We start from the raw sequence: 25,368 nt of genomic DNA, 5'->3' as shown, positions 1-25,368 counted from the left end.
CCAGAGTGCGCTTTGGCCGCCCCCAACCACTTGGCGCCCTAGGTGACCGCCTAGTCCGCCTAGTGGTTGCACCAGCCCTGTGAATGGATAGTATGGAGAGTTCCCAAAAGGACAGGCAAGGAAGTGGAACACGGGAACCACCAAAATAATCTTTGGTTAATTGCTCCCCATGAGGATTTGGGGATCTTGGTCCCTGTTGAATACTCCCCACAGTCTTGGATTTGTCAATTGATAGAGGCTGGGTGGATCCTCCGGGCCAGGCCATGGAGAGATGAGAATCCCAGATGTACAGGGTCAGCCTCCCTGCTTCACAGGCCTAGTACAAATCCCCCAGGCTGCACCAGAAGACAAGAACAAAAGAACTTTCAAAACTCATTTCGGCTGGAACTCTGCATGAGAGCAGAACCTTTCTGAGACAGTGAAGGGACGGGGAAAGGGAGGAAGGATGGGCTATTGGACAGTGCGTTTGGTTTGATTCCTGTGGGACCATGGGTCAATCACATAATTTACCATGTGTCTCTGGTCCCCAGCTATAAACTGGGGATAGCACTTCCCTATTTCATGGAGGGAATGTTAAGATAAATCCATTAGTTGCTCATGTGCTATAGAGGATGGAGCATTGAATTTGGGTGCAGGAGATCTGGGCTCTATTCCTGACTTTGCCGCTGACTTGCTGGGTGCCCACGAGCAAGTCACTTCTACTCTCTGTGCCTCAGTTTCCACATCTGTAAAATGTGGCTAACAATAACAACCTCTTTTATAAAGGTTTCAGAGTAGCAGCCATGTTAGTCTGCCACAAATACTCCTTCTCTTTTATAAAGTGCTTTGAGATCTACTGATGAAAAGTGCTGTATAAGAGCTAAGTATTACCCCCGAGAGAACGAAAAACTTAACAACCCTAACCCTAACCCTAACCCATCCCTGAGGCATGTGCCCAGCTCATCACATTTACATACAGAGGGGAAGTATGTGAAGTATGTGACCTGAACGGAGAGTGCATTGACTAATGCCATGGCAGGAAGAGCACAGTATAAATGCCTTGCTGGTAGAGACTAGAGTCTCTCTCTCTTTGCAGAAATATATGACTGGACACTCCAGCTGTTGGCTGGCTTCTAATAATTTTCCTTGCATAACATTCCATCTTTCTCTGCTGTTTATCTTATATTTCTTTAAACTGGGCCAGGAGTGGAAATTTCCTGTTCATTTCATACCAGCCCAGATCCTGTTACAGTCTGGATCTACGGTTTTCTGCTTGTGAGAAGTAGCCATTTGTGAGTGTCTCTTTCTACTGGTGCTATGGATAATGCTGTAGTAGGGATTCACAGCACTAGTTGTACTGGAGCTGTCTGAGTTAATGTTACACCCAGCTGGCAATTTTTGAAAATTTGGTTGTAACTCTTTCCTCTAGCAACTATTCTGTCAGCTGATAAATACATACTCATATGCATACATAGCCATACTGCTTGCAACCGAAAGGCAATGTCGCCATTCTGTTTTCACTGTACTGTGCTTTTCAAGGTAGAGGAATCTTTCAGTAGTAGTTCAATCTTAAATCCATATGTCATGAAGAAGTAACTTTCTTTCAAAAGCCAATGAAGTGGTTTGCTTGTAATAATACTTGCTAACGTATGGATCTGAGATCAGCTGAGAGGAGATTTATACAGTATTATTTCTCATAAGCAAAGGAACATTTGTTTACAGTGTCTCAAACCACCTGTAATGGCATCATGTATTCAAAGGGCAACAAAAATAATGGGGTTTAGAGTGTGTATCTCCTCTTGCACGCAAACTGAGGGCCTGGAGATGGTATCTGGTTTTGTGGGCACAGATGCTAGCATTTAGATCTTAAACTACTACATTGGAGTTAGAGGTGCACATGCTATAATTTGTATTTGCTGCTAATAATAGGAGAAAAGTTTCCGGTATCATTAACTGCAGATGCAAAACTGAACTGATAAAGATTATGGTCCAGGTTGAGGGGTTTCTAAAACTCAGGTACAATACATGCGTTCCATTAGCCTCTATGTAAAAACCGTGATACACCTGGAGTGTCACTTAGGCCTGGAATGTGGGAAAAGACGATTGTGTAATCTTTGTCAGAAACTATGTCCAGAAAACGGTTTATCCAAACAATGTGACTTCTTGCCGAGGCAGTGCATTGAGGGGGTCCTTCCACAGAGCAGGTGAAAATAACTTTGGAAGCAGACCCACCATGCTACTATTTGCTGGACGTGCACAGCAAACGTGAACTCTGCAACCGCTTTCCCCTGCTGTGCAGACCTGCAATTCAGAACTGTGCCTTATGGACAGGAACACTATAGAAATACATAGGCAAGATACCTTTGCAGACTGCTGGTCTCCACCCTTAAGATTTCTGCCTCAGAAGCAGAACAAGTGTTAAACTGGTTGGATGATTTGAAGTACTGACTCCAATCTAGCATGTTAGGGGAGCCACCTAAGCTAGCCAATAGGAGCTGCCAGTGAGAGGAGTGCATACTAAGTCCTGTCCTGTCTCAGAGATGGGTACGTAAGTCTAGGCTGCAGGGAGGCGTCCATCCCTCCTAGAGATCCACGGTTGGGAAGCCCTTTGTAGTTAAGCACCTAAGGCATGTTATGTGAGGAGGTGCATCTCTCTCATAACTTTTAAGCCTAGTGGGTTGGTCACCCACCTGTGATGTGGGAGACCCCCCCCAGTTCATCCCCCCTCTGCCTGATGGGGAGAAGGGATTTGAACAGGCATCTCCCAGCTGAGTGCCCTAACCACTAGGTGATGGGATATTCTGACATGGGGCTGCCTCAGTCTCTCCTGTTCCCCTGTGGATAAATAATTAAAACTTTATTGGAGCCAGGAGATTGAATCCTGGGTCTCCCACATCCTGTGTGCATACTCTAACCAGCAAGCTACAGCATCATTCTCTGGCCCCCTGCCCTCTGTGAGACACCAAGGCCTTCAGAGGTTTAGAAATTCTTTGTGGGGCTCCAATTCACCTGCTTTCCTCTCTGTTTTCAGAGGCATCAGTGGGAGGGTCTCCCAGGAAAAGTACGACTGTCATGGCCAGGACTAAGACTTGGATCCTGGCCTTGGTTGGGTGGCTCCTTTCCGGGACATGGGGCGCAGTGGGTAAGTACCATTACCTTGCTTCCATCACCCCCCATCTGTGGTTACTGACATATTGGAATGCCCCATGTTTTCTCGCTTCTGTTTGGGCTTCTTTGATTAGAAAGAATCTACCGCCCAAGGCCACGTCTCTTGGGGGAGAAGGAGAGGTGCTGAGATAAGGGTGTGTCCTGGCATGTGATTGTGGGGTGGATGCCCTGGCTCCGTTGTTTGCTGTGACTAATACTGTGTGGGCAAGCCATGCACACTGGTGTCCCCCATGCAGGGAGTGGGACATGTTGGTATGGCCCCTTGGCTTTGATTGGTCAGTAATATCATTTTGCTGTTCAGTTCACTCGCAGCCCTGGGGTCTGATTGGCTGGGAGGCAGTCCGGCCCCTCACTCTGAGAGAGGTAAAAGTCCCATGACACAGAAATCCAGTGTTCCTTGTGTAGCAGAGGGAGTTATCTTGCCCCACTGGGAAGCATGTTCTCCTTGCTGGCAGTGAGGTGTTGGCTTAGCGATCCTTTGGCAGGCTGGGCTACCAGCACACTGATCCAGGGCCCCTCTCAATGTTTTGTTTAAAATCTCAGGAGACATTGGTGTCAGTTTTCTCCAGCTGTGACTGTACAAACCAAACTTGCATCCTGTTCCCTGGGTTCAGTCCCCATCTCCACTATAACAGCTGCCACTCACGCTACATGCCATCCCAGCTGAATATGGCCCTGGGGTCTGGTGTCTTCACAGGTGCTCAAGAGAACATTCACTGGGAAGTCCAGCGCTATGACGGCTGGTACAACAACCTCCTGTACCACAGCCGCGGCTCTGCAGGTGAGTGCGGGAGCATGGGAGGCCAGTGCTGGCAGCAAGGCAGGGCCAGCAGCTTTGACGTCTTCGGTCAGAGTAGATGACCTGGCTTGTCCTGCCTCTGGGCAGAACTGTTGATTTGAAACTGGGGCCTGATGGGGACCAGGAGGCTAAAGCTCAGTCCAGACCTGCCTGAGCTGAAAATGGTGGCTTGGGGCAGCCAGAGGAGGTGGCAGAGGGGGTTTGCCTACCATTGGTTGCTCCTGGGTATCGCTCAGGGCTCTTGTTGGATCCCCAGGTCCTTTGAGGTGATTGTAATACAGCAGTGTATGGCTTCTGCCACCTGCGCTTGGCTGAGAGGTTGCAACCTTCACATTCAGATGCAGGCCTTGCTACTGTCATCTGTACCTTGGTCACCTCCAGGACAGGCAGCCCCCACTCCGCTGGCCAGGGCCAAAGCCCCCTGAGTCTTTCCATTGATTTCAGTGGGCTTTGATCAGGTCCTCAACGGGGCTGCGCCTTCAGGGAGGATTTTCAAAAGCATCTAAGGGAGTTAGGCACCCGGCTTCCACTGAATTTTAATATGTGCTGGCACCAAACTCCTTTAGGTATCCAGCTTCCATGGACTTTCAATAGGTGCTGGCCCCAAACTCCCCTAGGTACCCAGCTTCCATTGACTTTCAGTAGGTGATAGGTGCCAAACTCCCTTAGGCATGTGGCTTCTATTGACTTACAGTAGGTGATAGGTGCCAAACTCCCTTGGGTACCCGGCTTCCACTGACTTTCAGTAGGTGTTGGCACCAAACTCCCTTATGCATGTGTCTTCTTTTGACTTTCAAAGGGTGCTGGCACCAAACTCCCTTAGGTGCTTTTAAAAATCCCACCTGCAATCCCTCCAGAAACTCAAGCTGGTAGAGCTTGCGGAACGTTGTTTACTTTGGCCTCGTTTCCACTGGCAAGGGCTTGCTGTTAGCGTTGATCAGGAGACCAGCACTAGCAAACGAGTGCTTTTCCCAGGGTAGTTTCTACCGTTTCCCCAAATGAAATAGCCTCTCCCAGAAAAAGGGCTTTTATGCCCGCCAGCTGCATCTGCAGGTGGGCTTTGTCTTTTGTCAATTATGGGGGGTTTTCATGCTCCTGGCTGACATGGCTCTGCTGGGCCTAAATGTTTGTTCTCCTCTGACACATCTGGCATTGCCTGTTATTGGGGGTGCAGGGTTGGATGGTCTGTGCTGGCAGTTGACCCTTGTAAACATCCCTAGTGCCCCGATGAATGGGGAGATGCTGTGTGGATCTGATTGTGTGGAGGAGAAGGAATGTATCTATTTGGATGTTTAGCACTCCGCAATAACGTTTAGCAGTGCGGCCCTGACGGTCCTTTACAAAGACACTAGGTTTTCTGGAAGGCAGGTTCCCAAACGCTCCAGCTACCTTGTACTCTCCCCCCAGCCCAGATTTCCCTAGCCCTCTGGGCAGCCCCAAGGGCCCCCTTTCCCCTGTATGCTGCCCACAACCATGGGATCCCATCTGTCCTCGGGATACTGGACACAGTGACATGCTGATGTTGTACCACCAGGTTCCAAGCTGCTGCGTCTCCTGCCAGCTAACTATGCCGATGGCGTGTACCAGCCAGTGCAGGAGCCAAACGTGCCCAACGCTCGCAACCTCAGCAACGTGGCCGCGCAGGGGAGCTCCAGGCTGCCCTCCAGCAGGAACAGAACCGTGCTGGGTGTCTTCTTTGGTAAGAGGTGGCTGGCAGGGCACTGGGAACAGCCCTTGGGCTATTTCTTTACTCCCATCGTTGTGACCCCTCTCGCTCTTTCCCCTACAAAGCCCTTGGTTAGACAGATTCAAATCTATAACTTCTGAACCAAGACGTCAGACCTGGCTGAGCCCTGGGGGTTAGGAACAAGGATCTGAATGGGAGGCATCGAGGAGTGGTGGTGGCCCGTCACTCTGTCTTAATGAGGTTTTTGTTTGGAAACTTCCTTGTTGTTTTAGACAGAGTTTTATACCAATGATGCATGAACACTTGGTGTAGGTGGAGCTGCTACTCCACGGCAGACTCTTGTTTCAGAGTAACAGCCGTGTTAGTCTGTATTCGCAAAGAGAAAAGGAGTACTAGTGGCACCTTAGAGACTAACCAATTTATCTGAGCATAAGCTATCGTGAGCTACAGCTCACTTCATCGGATGCAGACTCTTGTGTAGCTTATAAACTCAGCAAGGGTTCGGGTGCCTCTGAGACTCAGAGCTGGGGCTCCCCTCGCCCCTCCACACTCTGCCTGGTAAGAATTTCACCGGAGCGCAGGTGATTTAGCTACACAGCTGCCCCTGCCACTCATTTGGAGTTCTGCAGCCCTGGGCACCAGGATTTGCCAGGCCAGCTCTGTCCTCTGAGGCTGGGATATGTTCCCACAGTCCTTTCTGCAGGAGCATGTCCCTCATGCTTCTCAGAGTACGTTCCTCTCGGTGAGGGTGTGATCCAGGCTCCTCTCGCACCAAGACCTGTGGCCCTGCTCTGCACACTGGTGACTTCCTCCATTTGTCTGAGTCATGTTTGGAGAGTGTAATCCCCTGTGTATGTTCACGCAGGCTGAGCAAACAGGCAGCAGGTTTCCCAGAAGCCAAAGGGCCAGCACAGCAGAGGAGAAAGAGCAAGAGGAAATGGGGTTCAGTTATTATTTCCTTTAGTCTCACTGATCCAAAAGGCAAAGCAAACACAAGCTCACCTGGGGTAGTCCTTCTAGCCTGGGGCAGTCCCTCTAGCCTGGGGCAGTCAGCAGTGTCCCTGCTGTCTGCAAGAGGCATGAATAAATACCAATTCCTGTCATACGCAGAACTTCACCCATTCATTAACCATTTTGCTGAGTGTTTGTTCGATTGTCTGGGCAGTGGATCCCAGCAAGAGCCTGTCCCAGCAGTGCTCAGTGCTGCCTGCTAGCAGAGACTTTGGCCAGGATTCTGTGCTCTGTTCAATTTTATCTCAGAGATTTCAATGGTAGAGGGGACCATCCTGACTCTCTCCTCTGATCACAGGCCAGAGAACCTAGCCAGAGAGTCCTGCATCCAGCCCATCTCTCCAGCTGAGCTAGAGGCTCTCTGAAGTGGGCAGGCAAGTTGTTATCCTGGTGAGATGCAATCCCCAGGCAAGACGCAATCCCCAGGCTGAGGGCAACTCTGCAGTACCCAGGAGTGGGAGAACCCTGGAAGGTTTAGGGGACTGCGTTGGATACATCCTCAAAATTCCCCCGCTTTCCCCGGGCCCTTTGCTCTGCTTTTGGCTAGAGACAGTGATGGTCAGTGCTTACACAGCGTGTCAGAAATTCCCCTCCCGAGCACTGCACAGTCTGCCAGCATTAAAACAGCCTGTGAGATTTCCAGCCCTGCCTGCTGCTATGCAGACGGGACTACCCCACAAGTGGCCTGTTTCACAGGGTTGTGGCACCTCTGCCTCCAGCCTCAACCAACACCAGACAGCTCAAAGGCTCCCGACAAAGAAGGGTGTGAACCTCCGGCTCAGGGCCTGCCTGTAGGACAGATGCCTCTTCTGTCCTTGCTTGCTGTGCGTCACTTGGCTTATGTCAGGCAGTCGCCAGGCTTGGAGAACAGCTCCCCACAATCCCTCAAGGCTCAGACACGCCTCAGCGAGTGGCTCAGAGGAGAAGGGGTGGCCAGGCCAAGAACAAGGTCATGTAAGGCACCAGGTTTCATCAGGCTGATGAAAGGCAGAACCTATTGGGAATCTCTGAACAGCCACTGGCTTAATCCAATTTAATCCCTGCTGACTATGGGACTCTGTGCTAGCCATGTGTTCGTCTGCCCAGCCTCGCAGATGGGTAAAGCCCAGCATTCCTCACAGTACTCTGCCCCATAGCCCATCCCACCCAGGGATCTCAAAGCACTGTAGAGAGAGGCAAGTATCATCACTCCCGTTTGCAGCTGGGGAACGGAGGAACAGAGACGTCAAGTGACTTCCCCAAGGTCAGCCAGCAAGCCAGTGGCAAAGTCAGAGAGAGAATGTGGGTCATTGTCCAACATGGCCATCCGTGTGCAGCCCACCCCCCACATCTGCATCTCACCTGACCCGCTCTGACTGAGCTGGAAGAGCAGTCATTACGCAGGGCCATGGAGAATTTGCCTGAATCTCGTTGAATGCTGTTATTCTTGGGGTGCAATTGACAACCTGCTCCCACACAGCTGTCCCAGTCACTGTCTCTGCTTGGGTCTCTCGTAGGTTTCCATGTGCTCTCGGAGATCCTGGCGGTGGAGAATCCCGGCTGCCCTGCTCAATTCATAAACATCCGCATCCCCATGGGAGACCCCGTGTTTGACCCTAACAATGCTGGAAACGTGGTCCTACCCTTCCAGCGCAGCAAGTGGGCTGTGGAAACGGGGCAGAGCCCCAACAACCCCAGAGAACAGGTGAAGGGGCAGCATTTCCTTTTTTGTTTCCTTTTGGGTTGTATTTATTTCTTCCATTTGTTGTTTACAGGAGTATTTTGTAACTGGCTGGGGTGAGGCAGCGCATGTGTCAACAGGTCTCTGGCACAGTGACATAAAGGTGCCTTATGAAATTAAGAGGACAAGAGAGCAGAGAGCAGCAGCACCGTCCTCTCACACGCCAGTCACTCTCGCCATTTATTAAAGACATTAATGCCCGCAGTGACCTGAGAACAACACAGTTCCCACTGGTCACCAGTCCAGGATGCAAGAGAAGAAACATTGCAATGACATGGACTAGACAGAAAATGCGTGGCTGAAAATGTAGTGACCAAGATAAGCAGGTTCTGATAAGAACGCTGCGCCCTTTACAAGCATTAGTGAGCCAGGCCTCACAAGCCCCACCTGCAAGGTGGGGAATTGACATTTTACAGACAGGAGGCAAACTCCCCTAGGTCACAGTACCCCTAGAAGAAAGCTCAGATCTCCTAGCTTCCTAGCCACTGGAGGGGACCATCCTTCCTTTCATCATCTAGCTTGTTCTCTGGCCCTTTGAGCTCTTAGCTGGACCCCTGTATCTCCAGCACTCAGTGCATATGGACCTGGGCCAGGAAGAAGAGAGATGAGTTGCTCTTGTAGCATCTGTTTTATTTATACCCCTTGGCTCTTTCTGTGTGAAGCTTCAGATAGGCCAGGTGGCCTGACCCTCTGTCAGGCTTTCCTCATTAATTAATATCCAATTGCACTTGCTCAGGAGTCTCCCCTCAGTGCAGTATGCAGAGGGCATGCCACCACTTAAAGGCCTTTTCATTCTTGCTGGCACTTAAGCTAGGGTGACCAGATGTCCTGATTTTATAGGGACAGTCTCAATTTTTGGGTCTTTTTCTTATATAGGCTCCTATTACCTCCCACCCCCATCCCGATTTTTCACATTTGCTGTCTGGTCACCCTAACTTAAACAGCACTGCTTTGTTTGTGAACTGCAAACTGAATTGCTCTTTCACTAGTTTTAGGCCCTGGATTCCTGGAGGACATATCTGCTAACTTCACTTTAAGGGGTTCATCCCAGCCCTCTTAGGGACACTGACGAGCTCTCCCCATGTTCTCCCAGTATCACACCATCTCATAGGAAATAACAGGAACCTAAAATTCCCGACTCACCTCCCAGCAGAGAGATCCCAGCCTGTAACAGGGCTCCGTTGGATGGGCGGCATGCAGCATGGGGTACTGTCTGCATTACAGCCCAGTGAAGAAAGGCTGGGGAATCACATTTTTTGTTGTTGTTAAAAAAAAATCTGTGAAGACAGACAGTCCGCACTACCTTACCCCATGTACAAAACAGCACCGAAATGGAGCATCCAGGCTGTTGGTGCAACTCGGCAAAGTCAGCATTCGGGGTCGTTGAGCAAAATATTTGTTCTTTCAAAAGAAAGCCCATCAATTTCTGTAGATTGACCCAGAACTATCCAATTGCTTGGCAAATCAAGTCACTCGTAACTTTCTGGGAGGCCAGAGTTGAGGGAAAACGTAGCCACCTACGGCGATAACGGTCGAGAAAATCTCTTGCTGTGGGAATTTCTATCACTTTAGTCAAAATGCCCAAGGAAAATGTTAGTGATCGGCCCTGAAGTAGCTCTGGTGTGTCAGAAATGGGTTATGAGCAGTGTCATTTTAGGACTAATTTGAAGAAATGCTTACACTTTCCTCTAACTAACAAGTCTTTCTGTCACTCTGCTCCTGTGTGACATGTAATAAACAAGACATTCTAGGCAGTAAACTCGCTTTATCGTGGTGTAATAAACAATAGAATGTGTATGCTGTGCAAATGGGCAGTCATAGACCTTGCAAAAGGATAAATGCATTATGGCACCCTAGTCTTGGTACTATGAAAAACATCATGGGATCGAATGCATTTCTACACATCGGCATGGCTGGCTCAGTGTAACCTGGTAATATTCTGAAGTGTCAGGATGTGGGAACATGCGGTACCGTCACCACCAATACATCAGCCAACTGTAGGCAGAGCTGGCTGAGAAATGAAAACACATTACACATGTCATTTCATGTCACTAGTTTTCCAAATGGGTTGATTTCATTTTCTTTAAAAATCATCCACAGATTTTTTTAAACTGTTTTTGAAAATAAAAATTTCCCATAATGAAGGTTTTCAGTTTTGATATTGAAATTTTTTTCTGAACTGAAATTTGTTTATGTGCTGAAAAAAGTCCCACCGTGTACCTAATTTGGCCAGTCAGAATGGTCCACCCAGAAAACAAAAAGTCTGAAATTGACACCTGATGAACACAAACAGACAGAGCTCAGAAATGGAAAATCACAGTGGAGCCTGATTAGCAGGTTGCATTTTTAATTCAATGTTTCCTAGAAAAATTTCAAATCCTGAAAAGTTTTGAAGACATTAAAATGTTTGCAAGGAAATGTATATTTTCAAAAGAGGCCATTTTTCACTGGAAATGTTTGCCACGTGAAACGCGTAGCCCAGCTGTAATGGAAACAGACTTCACAGTGCAGCAGCAGGAGACATGGCTCTAGGGATGGATGAGCAGCAGCCAAAAGGAGGGGCTCTGGTTAGAACCACCTTGCTGAGAGCAGGTTTGCTGGGGAGGAGTCTAGTACTTCCTCCTGCCCTGCCTCACTCAGCCTGTGATTCAAGAGCTTGTTTCAGAATCTAAAGGAAAGCAGGAAATGAAAAATAATTTAAAAGAATGGTAACTGAACTTCCTCCAACCTCTGGGAAGGCCCCTTATCTGGGTGAAGAGTCACGGAGTTGGTAGTTTATCAACACTGGCAGGCTCATCCCTTTCTTGATGATTCTGGTGACTTCTGCTCCAGATTGATAAAAAGGTAGTAAAACTTCTGTTCCTTGTGGAATACGTGCTCTTCATCTCACCGTATGTGTAGTGGACCATCAATATATACAAGCGCACAGAGGACCTGGGCTTTGGCTAAGCCCTGATCCTTCTCCATCCCCATTCAGAGACCAGGAGGCAGCCGATCATCCCGCTCTGACCCAAGCCCTTGCTTCTCTCCTCAGATAAACGTGGTGACAGGCTGGCTTGATGGAAGTGCCATTTATGGCCCTTCCCATTCCTGGAGTGACGCCTTGAGGAGTTTCTCTGGTGGGAAGCTGGCTTCTGGGCCTGACAAGAGCTTCCCAAAGCAGACGGATGGGAGAAACTTCATGTGGAAGGCTCTGGACCCGTCCACGGGACAGGGCGGCTCCCAAGGGATCTATGGTAAGGAAGCCTCATGTCCCAGTTTCCCATCTTTCAGCCTCCCATGGTGCATTTGCAAGGTTATTTCACACCCTACCCAGGCTGAAGTCTCCAACCCATCCTGGATCAGAATCAGGCCTAGAGGTGGCCGATTGCACTGGCTGCTTGAGAGAAATGTCTTCTCTCATGCTGCAAATTAATGCAGAAAAGCAGTTAAAACTGCTGGGCTTCCCCCAGCACTGAGTCATCAGTCTCCCTCCCGATCCCCCAAGCAAACCCACCGCCGGGTGTGTCCGAGCAGAGCGTCACCTCAGGGCAGGGAGCGAAGGGCTGGGTGGGTAGGCCAGATCCCCCTGCATCTAGGGAACCTGATGCCAAGCACTCGCCCCAGAAAGGGCTGCCAAGCAGAAATTCCCAGACACAAAGCTGTTTGTTTCCTGGGTGTGGTGTGTGGTGTGGAACCGAGGCATTCATGCCACATTCAAGCAGCGCCATGAAGAGAAACATTTCTTAGCACCTGCCAGGCCCAGGCAGCGAAGTGCTGGCCACTCCCTGCAGCCAGGTGCTGCCCCTACAGACCCAGGCCGTGCTGGTGGGTCACCTAGACTTTAAGGCCAGAAGGGACTCTCATGATCATCTAGTCTGAGCTGCTGCATGTCGCAGGCCACAGAGCTTCACCCACCCCCTCATGGCTGTACTAGACCCCTAACCTCTGGCTGAGTGACTGAAGTCCTCAAATCACAGTTTAAAGACTCACCTGTGTAATGTTCCTTCCCCAACCACACCCTGAGTGCGGGGGGGCAGTGATCAAAGAAGTCAGAATCCTGGTCAGACTCAGCACCATTAAGCCTGCCAGGGCTGGGCCTCTCCCTAGCCCTTATGGGGGGAATTGCTTCAGGCCCAGGCTGCCCTGCAGCCCACGCAGCCCTGGGACAGTTATCGGGTCGTGCGTCGGGGTAGAACCTCCCTGCCAGTGAGGGTCAGAACTCTGCCCAAAGCTGCCGAAGCTCCGCGCACTCACTATAGCAAGTGCAGCATGTTAATTCCATCCGGACTAGCCGGATTGGCTCCCTAGAGAGAGGGAACTAGGCCAGGGAGGCCCTTGGGGTGGCCAAGCTCAGGGAGGAAGTATGAGCAAAGGTTCCTTTTGGGATAATGTTGGTCAGGTCACAATAAAGTCAGTTCCCAGCTAGTGGGAAAGTTTTGGAACCACTCTGTGTGGGTGCCCAGCCGGGGAAGGAGGCAGGGACCCAGCCCAAGAGGGAGAGAAATGCCAGATCACGCAAGGGAGGTGACAGGAACCTGCGTAAGTTGAAGATGCAGTGTGAATTTGAGGCAGCCCTGCATCAGCTCCCAACCCAGCCCAAACTATGCTGATAGAAACCCACTCTCCCCCTCTAATCTGAAATGATCCTGGCTGCAGGTCACAAACCTGGTCACAGTCCTGCTGTGCTTTTTTAAAGAATTCTTTATCTGGCCATCCTTTGCTCTCTGCCCCTTTACCTGATACTAGGAAGAGCACAGTATCTCCCGGGCCAAAGCAGGGGGCGAGCTCATGCCATGCCACACTGCGGACGAGAGATGTTTTATGACTGCCGAAGTGTATTGCTAACCATAAAACTGTATCAAATACCTGATGTGCACCTAACAACTTTGTTTGCTTTGTCTTTTACTTTTTCATGAGGAAAGGTTAAAAACAGAAGGAGAAAGAAATGAGAGAGAAATGTAACCTCTTTTCTTGGCCACACTTTGTGGCAATGAGTTCCACAGGGTAGCTGTGCTCGGTGTTAAAGGCGCGTTATCCTCTGCCAACCACTACCTGACTTTATCAGGTTTAAATGTGCTGCTTTTTAAATTAATCAACTGCCTCCTTGTTTTTTCTATTTCTCTATTGTGTTCCCTCTTACTCCTCTCCCTTCTGATATATAGAGAGAGGACTAGAAAAGAGTTACTGGCATCCTTCTCTTCTCTTCTCTTCTCTTCTCTTCTCTTCTCTTCTCTTCTCCCTTTGTTCTGTTCCCCACAGAATGGCCTCTGGCTGGCAGACATGGACACTGAAAATCCCCTACCCAATGCCAGCACACGCAGCCCCCGGAACATCCCCTCTCCAGTCTCTTCCCTCCCCATAGCACCAGGGAAGCTGCGTGTGGAATCTAGCAGCAGGCTTCCTTTCTGTCCCATAGCAGCAACAGTCAGCTCCATGGTGTATTGAAAATGGTCTTAAAAACAAGCGACCACTTTAAATTTCAAGGAGTTTCCTGCTTCTGCTCGCAGGGTAGGGGGTCTGGAAGGAAATGTGCAGTCTGGGTCTTTCGGCATGCAATCTGCAAAGAGCTGGTCTAGAGCAAAGGTTGTGCTGCCTTAGAGAACAGCCTGCTCTGTCTCTCATAGACTCATAGATATTAAGGTCAGAAGGGACCATTATGATCATCTAGTCTGACCTCCTGCACAATGCAGGCCACCGAATCTCACCCACCCACTCTTGCAATAAACCTCTCACTTATGTCTGAGCTACTGAAGTCCTCAAATCATGGTTTAAAGACTTCAAGGTGCAGAGAATCCTCCAGCAAGTGACCTGTGCCCCATGCTGCAGAGGAAGGCGAAAAACCCCCAGGGCCTCTTCCAATCTGCCCTGGAGGAAAATTCCTTCCCGACCCCAAATATGGCGATCAGCTGAACCCTGAGCATGTGGGCAAGACTCACCAGCCAGACACCCAGGAAAGAATTCTCTGCAGTAACTTAGATCCCACCCCATCCAACATCCCATCGCAGGCCATTGGGCCTATTTACCATGAATAGTTAAAGATCAATTAATTGCCTCTCTCTGGTTTTGGTTCTTCTGTAGTAGGGTTTTGGATTTTAAGAAATATAGTTGTGTTACATGGCAACCTGCCAGCAAGAGTATTTTATGTTTTCATCTAACTTCTGTGTGTGTTTGTCATGCACTTCATGAGTTCCTTGACTGTTGTAGACTTTGGGAATGCCAGAGGGAACGAGAACCTTTTCCTGCAGGCCGAGAGCATTGTCTGGTTCCGCTACCACAATAACTGGGCCTCGAAGCTGGCTCAGCAGCACCCGAGCTGGTCGGACGAGGACGTGTTCCAGCATGCGCGCAAGTGGGTCATTGCTACCTACCAGGTGAGGGAGCCGGGAGCCCCATGCAGAGGGGCCAGCACGAGGGAGAGCCCCTGGAGTGATGATGGCTGGGCTCTCTGCCCTGAGCTCTGTGGGTGTTTGTGCTGACACCATCTCCTCCTCTCCTCCACAGAATATCGTCCTGTATGAGTGGCTGCCGACATTCCTACATAAAACCATCTCGTCGTACACTGGTGAGGGGGCAGGAAGCACGGGGTGCAGGAGGCAAGCAAAAGGGTGGGGTGATGGGCCTAGGGAGGCTGTGGGGAGCAGTGAGTGGATGGGGGAGTGAGGGGGCCTGAGGGGGGGCTGTGGGGAGCAGCGGGTGGATGGGGGAGCGAGGGGCCCTGAGGGGGGTCTGTGGGGAGCAGTGGGTGGATGGGGGAGCGAGGGGCCCTGAGGGGGGGCTGTGGGGAGCAGTGGGTGGATGGGGGAATGAGGGGCCCTGAGGGGGGTCTGTGGGGAGCAGTGGGTGGATGGGGGAGCGAGGGGCCCTGAGGAGGGCTGTGGGGATCAGTGGGTGGATGGGGGATTGAGGGGCCCTGAGGGGGGGGCTGTGGGGAGCAGTGGATGGATGGGGGAGCGAGGGGCCCTGAGTGGGGACTGTGGGGAGCACTGAGTGGATACAGGAGTGAGGGGCCCTGAGGGGGGGCTGTGGGGAGCAGTGGGTGGATGGGGGAGCGAGGGGCCCTGAGTGGGGGCTGCGGGGAGCACTGAGTGGATACAGGAGTGAGGGGCCCTGAGGGGGGGCTGTGGGGAGCAGTGGGTGGATGGGGGAGTGAGGGGCCCTGAGGGGGAGCAGTGGGTGGATGGGGGAGCGAGGGGCCCTGAGGGGGCTCTTCACTCCTCTGCCAGGAGGTGCAGCCCAGCAGCTGCTCTTTGTTGCAGGTTACAAGCAGCATGTGGATCCCAGCATATCCACCGAGTTCCTGGCGGCCATGGGGCACTCCCTGGCAACCATGGTGCCCCCCGGAGTCTACAGGAGGTAGGGAGAGCCGCGTGGCAGGTGGGGGTGCCTGTCAGCTGGGGAAGCAGCAGTGCCAGGCGGGTGAGTGGAGGCAGCAGTCGCAGGTCAGACTGCAGCAAGGAGAGCTGCTCTCCACTCCTGGAGGGCGACAGATCCACCCCAAACCCTGAAAGACACAAGCCTCCAAAGCATCACCCAGCCCAGTGCTTTCCTGCCAGCTCCTAGCAGCAGGGCTGGCACCACCGCCCTAGCAAGCGTTCCCTCCAGAGGCTGCGGCCACACAGGCTCCCTGCCCTACTGCCTCTCAGCAGAGAAGTGTAGCACGGGTCATGTCATGCGCAGGCTGGGGCAGCTGGAGCTCCCGCCCAGCTGTGTATGTAGCAGTACGGATACAAAGGTGCTGTCTACACTCAGGACTGTTTTCTGGGGACTCAGACTGTAGCAAGCTGCAGAAAAGCCCCTCTCAGCCCCGCTGTTATCCCTGCCCAGAGGGGCTGCGAGGCCTCACCCTTCTCCTGTTCCAGAAACACGAGCTGCCATTTCCAGGAAGTGATCAACCAAGACAACAGCAAGTCACCAGCCTTCCGGCTCTGCAACAGCTACTGGTGCAGAAAGGTATGGGGGAGCGGGCCTGGGAAGGGCAGCGTCTCATCCGCGCCCTGGCCAAAGGCAGGGACTACCTGCATCGCGGGCCAAGTTTTGTCCCCACTGCACTGCCTGACATGGCCCCAGAAGCAGGAGGGCAGGATTTAGGGAGCTGCTCCATGCTTCGGCACAGCAGGTTCTTGAAGTTCCAGGAGCCCTGCCCCGAAAGAGGCAGCATGCAGGGTTAACCCTCCCCCCAGGCCGGTGGCTGTCTGCCAGTCGATGGGCTCCGGGAGTTGCAGCTGTGGCTGTGTGAGATGAGTGATTAAAAGATTCCTCCCTCCCCCATCCCTTTATTTACCTTCCTGAGAGCATGGACTGCAAAGCTCTGGCCCAGCTGCTCAAAGTGGGGCAAGCAGGGAGGAGGAATCCCCAGGGGTCTCAGACTTTATTGGCAGCTCTAATGAGGCAGACCGGCTCCTGGCACAGGCCCGCGGCCCGCCCAGGGCCCCCAGGCTTGCAGAGTTGGCCGCGGTCGCAGCAAATGGGCTGGATTCAGGTCTCTGATTCTGAATGCGCCTGCAGTAGGAAATAGCAGAGCACTCAAGGGTCAGGAGGGCAGGGTCTTGGCGCAGTATGGCGGTGGGCTGGCTCGGCCTGCCATGTAGCAGAGTTTGCATTGTCAGATTGTGAGACGTGAGGGTTACCGGCCATCCTGAGGATCAGAGCCTCGCTTCATCAGGGGGCCGAATGGACCGTTCCAGTGATGGCAAGGCCCTTGCCAACCGCATCCCATCACCAGAATGGCCGGGTGGGAATTCCACCGCACAGAGAGTCAGGCGGGTAGGATTGCACTCAGGGATCTGGCAGGGAGCTGTTGCTGAAGCCGCCGGGACCACCCCGCCCACCTGCCCAGTGCTTGACTAATGCAGTCACTGCCCCACCCTAGCACTTCACTGCGAACGGACATGCGAGGCACTGCAGCTCTGAGGAGATAAAGCAGGGAGTTACGCCACGGGCAGCGCCCTCTTGAGCAGAATGGGGTCTGTATCCCTCCAGAAAGTCAGTTGGGTCAGTGTTTCTTTCCACCCCAAATTGCAAGGAAAGTTGGAATATTGCGCTTGCTGTCACCCAATTCAAACGTTTTCCATTTGGAACGGTCGGGACTTTTCATTCCAAGCCAGCTCGATATTACACTGCATCTGCCCATGCAGTGCCTCATGGGAGCCGGATTCTGGTGCCTCTCACCCACATTCTGCCCATGCGCTGGGCTCTCTCGTCACACTACGCCTCCCGGCACGTGACTCCCATGATGCACCATGCAGCTTGGTCAGAGGCGGGGTCGTAGGGGAGAACCAGGGCATAAGGTGCCTTCAGCAGCTGCAGTTTCACGTTGAACAGACTTGAAATGAAGCACATCCGTGCGGTTGAATGCACCAAATGCTCTCATTTGGGTCGAACCAACTGCAGACGAGAGATTTTGTTGAGATCTTCCCTAGAAAAAGTTGATACGTTTTGGGTCAATGAAAATTTTCCTGCAGAAAATTGCTATTTTGCGGAAACTTTTTTCCATTGAAAAACTGTTTCAGCAGAAAACTCCCAACCAGCTTGACTCCTGAAAAGCTTCTTCTTGTTCTCTGATGCTGCTTCTGTTCCTCCATCCCATCCCTGGGGAAGCAGCTTCTACAGACAGGAGACTCAGGCAGGGCCAAGATAATGGATCTGTCCTATGGGAGCCAGATCTGGAGATGGTTATGCACATGGGTGTGGCAGCCGCACGGTGAGGTGCTGCCCGGGCTCACAGGAAGACCTGGCACCTATGGGAACAGACAAGGCACAGTGTGCTACACCCTCCAGGGCCCCAAGGGACCTTCTGCCTTCCATTGGCTGTGGATTTCCACCTGCTGAAAGATTTTCATAAATAATGGCAAAAAAAATTCATGTTTTGGTACTAATTGTAAAGATGTCCCTGAAACAGAACCCAACAGTTCTGCCAACCAGTGAAACCTGCAGTGCAGGAGCTGCATAACTGGCTTAATGAGCCTCCGGAGCCAGCCTCTTCCTACCCTGGGCATTAGCTGAGCAATTCTCATTCAGGTCTAAGGCCAGATCTTCAGCTGGTGTAGATCTGTGAAGCCCCACTGGCTTCCGTAGTGCCTTCCATCAGCTGAGGATCTAGCCTGATGCCTGCAGGACTGTGAAGGCCTGGAGGAAGCTGACATATTCCAGATAGAGATCGGGCCCACCTTTCTCAGTCAGAGCGACCCACCTTTGGCACAAGCTAGCAAGGCAACAGGTGGAGTCTCCTTCTCGGGATGTTTTCACATTCAGCCTGGATGCCTTTCTGGGAGACGTGCTTTAGTCAAACACAAGGGAATGGCTCAATAAAAGGGTAACTGGGTGAAAGTCGCTGGCCTGTGCTAGGCAGGAGGTCAGGCTAGAAAATCTAATGGTCCCTTCTGGCCTTAAATTCTATGAATCAAGTTTCCTTTGGGTGCTGGGTCAGGCGAGTGCGAACATCACGGGTGTCTCAGAGGTTTGCACCATAATGACAGAGAATCTCTCTTTCATTTAGAACCCCAATCTCAAGACAGCGCAGGACGTGGATGACCTGCTGCTGGGAATGTGCTCCCAGATTGCGGAGCGGGAGGACAACGAGGTGGTGGAGGATCTCAGAGGTTGAGATGCTTTCATGTTGCAGTTGTGCAGTTTGGCTGAATGTCTGTCTCTTTCAGCTGTTAGGGGGAGTCTCGTTGTTCCCCTTTTACAGCTGGGGCGGAGAGGCACAGGGAGGGGACATGGCGTGGCAGAGAGTCGGTGACAGAGTCAGGAATGGAACCCAGGAGTCCTGACACTCTCCTGCGCTAACCGCAGCTGTGGCTGTGCCCAGCTGCTCTCTTTCCGGTAGCCCTTCCTAGCTAGTGTTGGGCAGCAATCTTCACTTTAAGATGAGTCCATGAGGGAAGGGGACTTGGTGAGGGGAGAGGCCAGCATGCAGGATTGTCCTCTCAGGGCCCCTGCTGTGCTGTGAGAGGAAGGGTGATCACTGGAGGTTGATTCTGCATTACCATGTCTTTAGCTCCTCTCTGTTCTTCCCAGATTACTGGTACGGGCCCCTGAAGTACTCTCGCACCGACTACGTGGCCAGCTACATCCAGCGGGGGCGAGACCTCGGCCTGTCCACCTATACCAAGGCCCAAGAGCTCTTTGACTTACCGACTGCCACAAACTGGTCATTTTTTGCCCATGTGAATGGAAAGGTCAGAAGCACTGAGATGTCATTTAACCTCAGTGGCTTGTGTTAGCCTCAGACACCCACTGCTGGGGCCTCATCTGCACACAAAAGTCATACGGCTTTAACTGTCTTGGTGCAGTCAAGGCGCTACGACACGCTAGTGTGGACACAGTTACACTGGTCCCAAGGTGCTTCTGTTGGGATAGTTCTTCCCAAAGGGAAGGGAAGCGAGCCACAGCCCTCACTGACGTAGCTACACTAGCTCAAACGCTGTGGGTAAATCAGGCCTCGGTCTGGGTTTAAAATTGGCTAGAGAGAGATCACCACGTGAGGAGCTGGGTGCCTTGCTGCTGCCCTCAGAGCATCACTGGGGCCTCAGGCGTTGGTGGCTGGTGCAGCTGGCTGCCCTGCCCTGCCCTGCCCTGCCCTGGTGGCGAGCTCTGTGCTGAGCTCACTGCCTGGCGCCTGCCCACCCTCCCATATAGCTGTGTGTGCTCTCCTCTTCCCTGGAGCCGCGGCTGCTCCTGAGCTGAGGTTTGGAGCAGCCTGGGGAGTTGGAGCAGTCACAGCTGTGAGCCAGGCTGATACAACTGAATCATCTACCCACCTCAGTGCAGTTCTTAGCCCCTCCCACTGACTTGCCATCTCTGGTCAGATCAAACCCTTAGCTGATGCCTGCACCATAGTCAGAGATAGTCTAGCTAGCACAGCTACAGACAGCAGTGAAGACGGGATGGCTTTATCGCAGGCCAGCAACACATGTTCGTACCCAGGGTCCCTGGTGGACTTGTACAGCCTGCACTACAGCCCGCTGCGGCTTCACTGCTGGTTTTAGCCCACTAGTGAGATTAAAGCTAGTGCGGGTACCTCTGCGTGAGCTGCCACCACCACCCCTCTGACGGCAGTGTGGACGTAGGTTTCGAGTGGTCAGTAGGCAGGGCAGAGAGTACTGGCCAGGTTCTCCCCAGTCCTCACTCCTACCTAGCTACACGTATCATCAGTCCCCACAGCCAGCTGCTGCAACGTCTCTCTGCCAGTGGCGAGTTGCATGCTGGGAGTTCCTTAATCTGATGGCAAATAGAATCATAGAATCTCAGGGTTGGAAGGGACCTCAGGAGGTCATCTAGTCCAACCCCCTGTAGGGCCAATCCCCAATTTTTGCCCCAGATCCCTAAATGGCCGCCTCAAGGATTGAACTCACAACCCTGGGTTTAGCAGGCCAATGCTCAAACCACTGAGCTATCCCTCCCCCCGATAATCAGGCCCCAGCTCCAGCGAGGATGGTACAGGAGCGTTGGAGTCTACGTGTTTTGGGGGAAAGGAGGCCAGCCACAGGGGACCTCAGTGAGGAGCTGACGGTGGAGGTGCCAGGTGGAGATTACAGACCACTGGGAGTCAGGCACAATGGGAAGCACAGGGATACTCCTGCCAATGACAGAGCAGCTAGGCTTTCCTATGCTCTCATTGGCAGAGACCTGGGGGTTCTCTGGAGCAGCAAGCCGAGGCTCTCAGCACCTGCCCCTCCCACACCAGATGAGTCTTGACATCTCTGGGAGGGGCGAGGAGGGGCAGAGGGGATCAATTGACCTTGGTTGGTGCTTTCTTCCTTCCGTTTCAGTGGGAAGGCTGTGGCACCCGTACGGGGTCATACACACAGCTGGCATTGTCACCATCCCACAGCCAGCTGGCTTTTCCATAAGACCCCAAAGGGCTAATGAATCTTCTCAAGGCTTTTTGATACACTCAGCCACTAGTGCATGGGGGCACTGGGTGTAATCAGCCCTTCCTAACCCACGGGGCTTGTTCTCCAGGTCCTTCAGAATGTAGCTGCCCTATACGACAACGACATCTCCAAGCTGGAACTCCTGCCAGGGGGCATGCTGGAGAGCAACGGAGACCCCGGAGACCTCTTCAGCGCCATCATCTTGGACCAGTTTACGCGCCTGCGTAACGGGGACAGGTTTTGGTTCGAAAACACTAAGAACAGGTAAGTGTCTCTTCTGGCAGCCCATGCCAGGGGTGGTCTCTGCATTGGCCATTGTTCCCCCAGAGCACGGCCAGGATGGTGTTATGCAATTTAACATCCTGTAATGCGCTGTAACTGGCCTGAGACTGGGGCTTGGAGTCCTACAAAGTGTGAACCAATGGTGAAGCCCGAGAAGCACTTCAGGCCAATGGAGAAGGAGCTCAGACTTTCATGTGGGTGAAGAAAGCCCATCCCAGCAGCACCCTGGCAACCCATCGACAAGCTGCTGTGGAGCCTTGGTCTTCAGTTCTCTTCCCCAGTTCCTGAGATGATGTGGAGTGGGTGTCAGAGTCTGTGGTATACAATCTGGCACTCTCCCAGGGCTGATCTGGGGCACAGTGTAGGCTGGGAGCTCTGGGTCAGACACACTCTTGGGACTCTCCAGGTGCTGATCTGGGGAGGGTGTGGGCTGGGGGTCACACACATTCCTTGTGTGGGCAGGGGTCTCTGACGCCTACACTGGATTCCATTTTCTCTTTCCCCAGGTTATTCACAAATGATGAAATTGAAGAGATTCGAAAGACCACATTCCATGATGTCCTTGTTAATGTCACCTATGCGCAGTGGGGAGATGTCCCGGGGCAGGTGTTTAACTGGAGTACTGGTGAGTGTTTCCTTTCTGTGCTGCTGGGGCGATAACCCGGGGGAGCCAGGCTGCTATGTTCCCTTCACCTTTCCCCATGGTAGGTCTTGGGCTATACAGCCAGGTTGCACACAGCACCCTGCCCACCAGCTGAGAGGCTCTCTGCTCGGGCATCATCCAGGTGACGCTCCCTGCATGGCTGTCCTCTAATACACCCTGCTGCGCATCTGGACCATGTGTCCATTAGCAGTTGGGTTGGGCAGCATACACTGGGCACAGGAGTTGAATGAAAAGCCATGGAGCTGGCCGGAATTGCCATGGTTTCTAATAGAAGAGTGCTGCTGAGAAGGTCTGGAGGCCAAGACTGATGGAACCCCCTTGCAATGAGCAAAGCCAACTCTGTTCATATGGGGATGGCCCAGAGCTCACACCCTGGCATGGCCATGTGTCAGGTCGGAGCTGGTAAAGCATTCTGGGTATTGGCAAAGTGAAGCACACAGCTGGCAGGCAGGAGTTCCAGAGGTCCCAGGCCAGCACCTATGGCTAACCCAGCATCCGTCGCTTTTCCTCACTTTCCATGTCATGCGCTCATCCCATTACTGGCCTTGGCCTGAAGAAAGTAGACCACGGTTTGTTTGTGAGTTGTGGGCATTAATGTCAGTGGTCATTTTGCCGCTGTGTTTTTGCCCCACCCTGCCCTATAAAGTTATCCATTTACCATGCAAATTTTTTTTATTGCATTCTTCCAATCGCATTGCAAGAGCTTTATTGATTTCCGTTTAAAACACAAAAATCCTGACAACTTGTAACTGCACCAAGAGTGATTTCCAGAATTGCAACATGATCCTGTCATCTGTGAAGGTCCCAGATGCTAAAGCCTGGCTGAGTACCTGCTCCGTAGTGCCGGTAACTCATAAGACATGGTAATTCCCTCACTGCCCATTCCCAGCTCTCGTGGGAGAGTGGGCGCTGCAGAACACTATTTTACAAATGGCTTCTCAAGGAATCCAGAGCAGGCCAATTCAGTTAAATGGGTGCAGCAACCAGAGGACTGGAACCCATGTAACTGACAGCAAGGATCTGGCCCTGAAAACTCTGAGCTGGAGTTAAATGTAGAGCCCAGAGCTTTTCCCCAGGACCTCCCAAGCTTTAGGACTCTTCCAGACTCCAGAGAAGCCCTCTCGTCATCCCATAGTGAATGTGCTCCTAGAGGGGCAAAGCAAGCGTGAGCTGGGTTGGTATCATGGCACTCAGACCATCTTCTCTCTTCCTACCAGTGGATCAATGTCCTCAGCCCCAGCAGCTGACTACAGACCACCTGGCAAACTGCACACCCATGACAGTGCTGGACTATTTCGAAGGCAGCGGGGCTGGATTTGGGCTTATCCTCGTTGCCCTCTGCTGTTTTCCTTTAGGTTTGCACTGGTCTTTGCTTCCTTTGTTTATTTGCTCTTTGCTTAAATGCGGTTGTTGTGCCAAATCCCCCTGGGGGCTGAGCACCTGACTGGCATCAGTGGGAATTGCATGCATTTAGCCACCCTTGGGAATTGGCCCACTGCAGCTCTGTGCTATCCTCTGCTTTGCAGAGGCCCAGTCCTGGCTGGAGTAGAGTACCTCCGAGAGATGTTGAGCACTCTTAGCTCCCATCACAGTCACTGGGGAAGGAGGATGCTCAGCAGCTTGCAGGATGATAGTTCCTGCCGCACTTCACTGAGAGTCACTTCACCGCGCCAAGGTCCCCTGTGACACTGGGGCCACGTGTAATGGGGAAATGTACCTTAGATGGTGGCTGGGTGGCATTTAGGGGCGTGTGCTTGATTGGAGGTCAGATTAGACAATCTGGTGGTCTTGTCTTGATGAAGGTAGGACAAGAAGCCCTGGGCATAGTCTGCAGCAGGACAGATTTTTGTTCTGGGGTAGTTAAGCTCTGGAACAGGTTGCAAGGGAGGTTGTGGAATCCCCATCCTTGCAGGTTTTAAAGAACAGGTTGGACACACAGCTGTCAGGGCTAGTCTAGGTTTACTTGGTCCTGCAGGGGGCTGGACCAAATGACCTCTCAAGGTCCTTTCCAGCCCAACACATCTATGGTTGTGTGACTCTCTGGTCCCAGCAGCAGCAGGAACCTTCAGTGGGACATTAGCGATGCCAGAGATGGAGGCAGAGGCTCAACTGTGACTGGAACCCTTGATTAAATAAAGCCATTTGCGGTTGAAACGTGCCATAGTGGGGGAGGGGAACAATCCCACATTCCCTCCAGGCCCCAGTGGTAGATGGGAATCATTGTAAGCCCTCGTGGGTGACCATTAGGGCTGAATTGCCAGAAGGTGGGTAGTCCTGTGTTGTTCTGTTACCTCATTTTTCCCTTTCCTGCTCATTTGCTCCCTCAGTGAGTTTATTCGTTGCCTGGATCGTCGCTACTTTCCGCAAGCGCGATTTCAAGAAGCTGCAGAGAAAAGCGAACCCCAGTGTGAGGAGAGAGGTGTCGGGCGAGGGAGTGCAGGGTAAGGCGGGGACCTTTGGCTGGCTCGGGGGGGCATGGTGGAACCCCCAGCTCGCTGGAGTTGGGTGGTTCCTCCGTAGTCCAAGTCATGCATCCACCAAACCCCCTTTGCTGTCAGCGTGGGTTACTGTCTAGGACAGCGCTGGCATGGAGCTGACACCCTTCTTCATGCAGCTCACCTTCAGGTGGAAGCTGGGAGGGAAACTCTGGTACAGGGCACTCATGTGAGGGCAGGTGGCAGCTTCTGGGGCTGGCCCTAGAGCAGGCTACCAGCATCTGATCTGGAAACTGTGGAGCTTCCCTCTGGCATTGCCCAGTTAGAGTAAAATCCCCCTCTCCCGTCTGCATGAGTGATCTCAGCTCTGACGTTCCGAGAGCCATGTGGATAGGATAAAGGAATTTTTCCCTCAGTGTTGCCTTGTGATTCAGTAGGATATCTGGGGTTACTGAATAATATGTATCCTCTATGAAATGGAGACCTCCAGTTCTATAATGTCCTTAAAAATGGAGGCTGGTGACCTGACCCTGATCTCCCGTACACTGGTGTAAATCAGGAGTAACTGTATTGAAGACAATGGAATTATACCAGACAGAACCAGTCCATGTGATACCAGAATTGAGCTCATTTTAGTACAGTTCGCCCTGCAATTTGGATAGACCGCTTGATCAGCAGAGGAATAAAGGGCTTCTGTTACCCACCCCAAACAGGAGTAGATATATTTGTAGGCCACTCTCCCAGCGAAGAAAGATGTTTGTTA

General features: G+C 52.2%; 1 protein-coding gene across 5 annotated transcripts in view; it reads left to right on the top strand.

Moving 5' to 3' along the window:
* The window catches only part of LOC102933380 (dual oxidase 2), an 80,342-nt gene that overhangs the window by 38,265 nt on the left and 16,709 nt on the right, over positions 1 to 25,368 (top strand). For all 5 annotated transcript variants that reach the window (XM_037910881.2, XM_037910880.2, XM_043524052.1 and 2 more), the window contains 15 exons: positions 3,011 to 3,121; positions 3,845 to 3,928; positions 5,481 to 5,645; positions 8,141 to 8,328; positions 11,399 to 11,600; positions 14,551 to 14,717; positions 14,848 to 14,908; positions 15,603 to 15,699; positions 16,206 to 16,296; positions 18,842 to 18,944; positions 19,366 to 19,526; positions 21,313 to 21,488; positions 22,013 to 22,131; positions 23,388 to 23,525; positions 24,498 to 24,611. In XM_037910881.2, coding sequence (XP_037766809.1) covers positions 3,011 to 3,121; positions 3,845 to 3,928; positions 5,481 to 5,645; positions 8,141 to 8,328; positions 11,399 to 11,600; positions 14,551 to 14,717; positions 14,848 to 14,908; positions 15,603 to 15,699; positions 16,206 to 16,296; positions 18,842 to 18,944; positions 19,366 to 19,526; positions 21,313 to 21,488; positions 22,013 to 22,131; positions 23,388 to 23,525; positions 24,498 to 24,611 — 1,977 coding nt within the window. The remainder of the gene's footprint in view (positions 1 to 3,010; positions 3,122 to 3,844; positions 3,929 to 5,480; positions 5,646 to 8,140; positions 8,329 to 11,398; positions 11,601 to 14,550; positions 14,718 to 14,847; positions 14,909 to 15,602; positions 15,700 to 16,205; positions 16,297 to 18,841; positions 18,945 to 19,365; positions 19,527 to 21,312; positions 21,489 to 22,012; positions 22,132 to 23,387; positions 23,526 to 24,497; positions 24,612 to 25,368) is intronic.

The sequence above is a fragment of the Chelonia mydas genome, chromosome 10 (genome assembly GCF_015237465.2).
Source record: "Chelonia mydas isolate rCheMyd1 chromosome 10, rCheMyd1.pri.v2, whole genome shotgun sequence".
NCBI lineage: Eukaryota > Metazoa > Chordata > Testudines > Cheloniidae > Chelonia > Chelonia mydas.
This window is presented reverse-complemented; position numbering and strand designations above follow the sequence as displayed.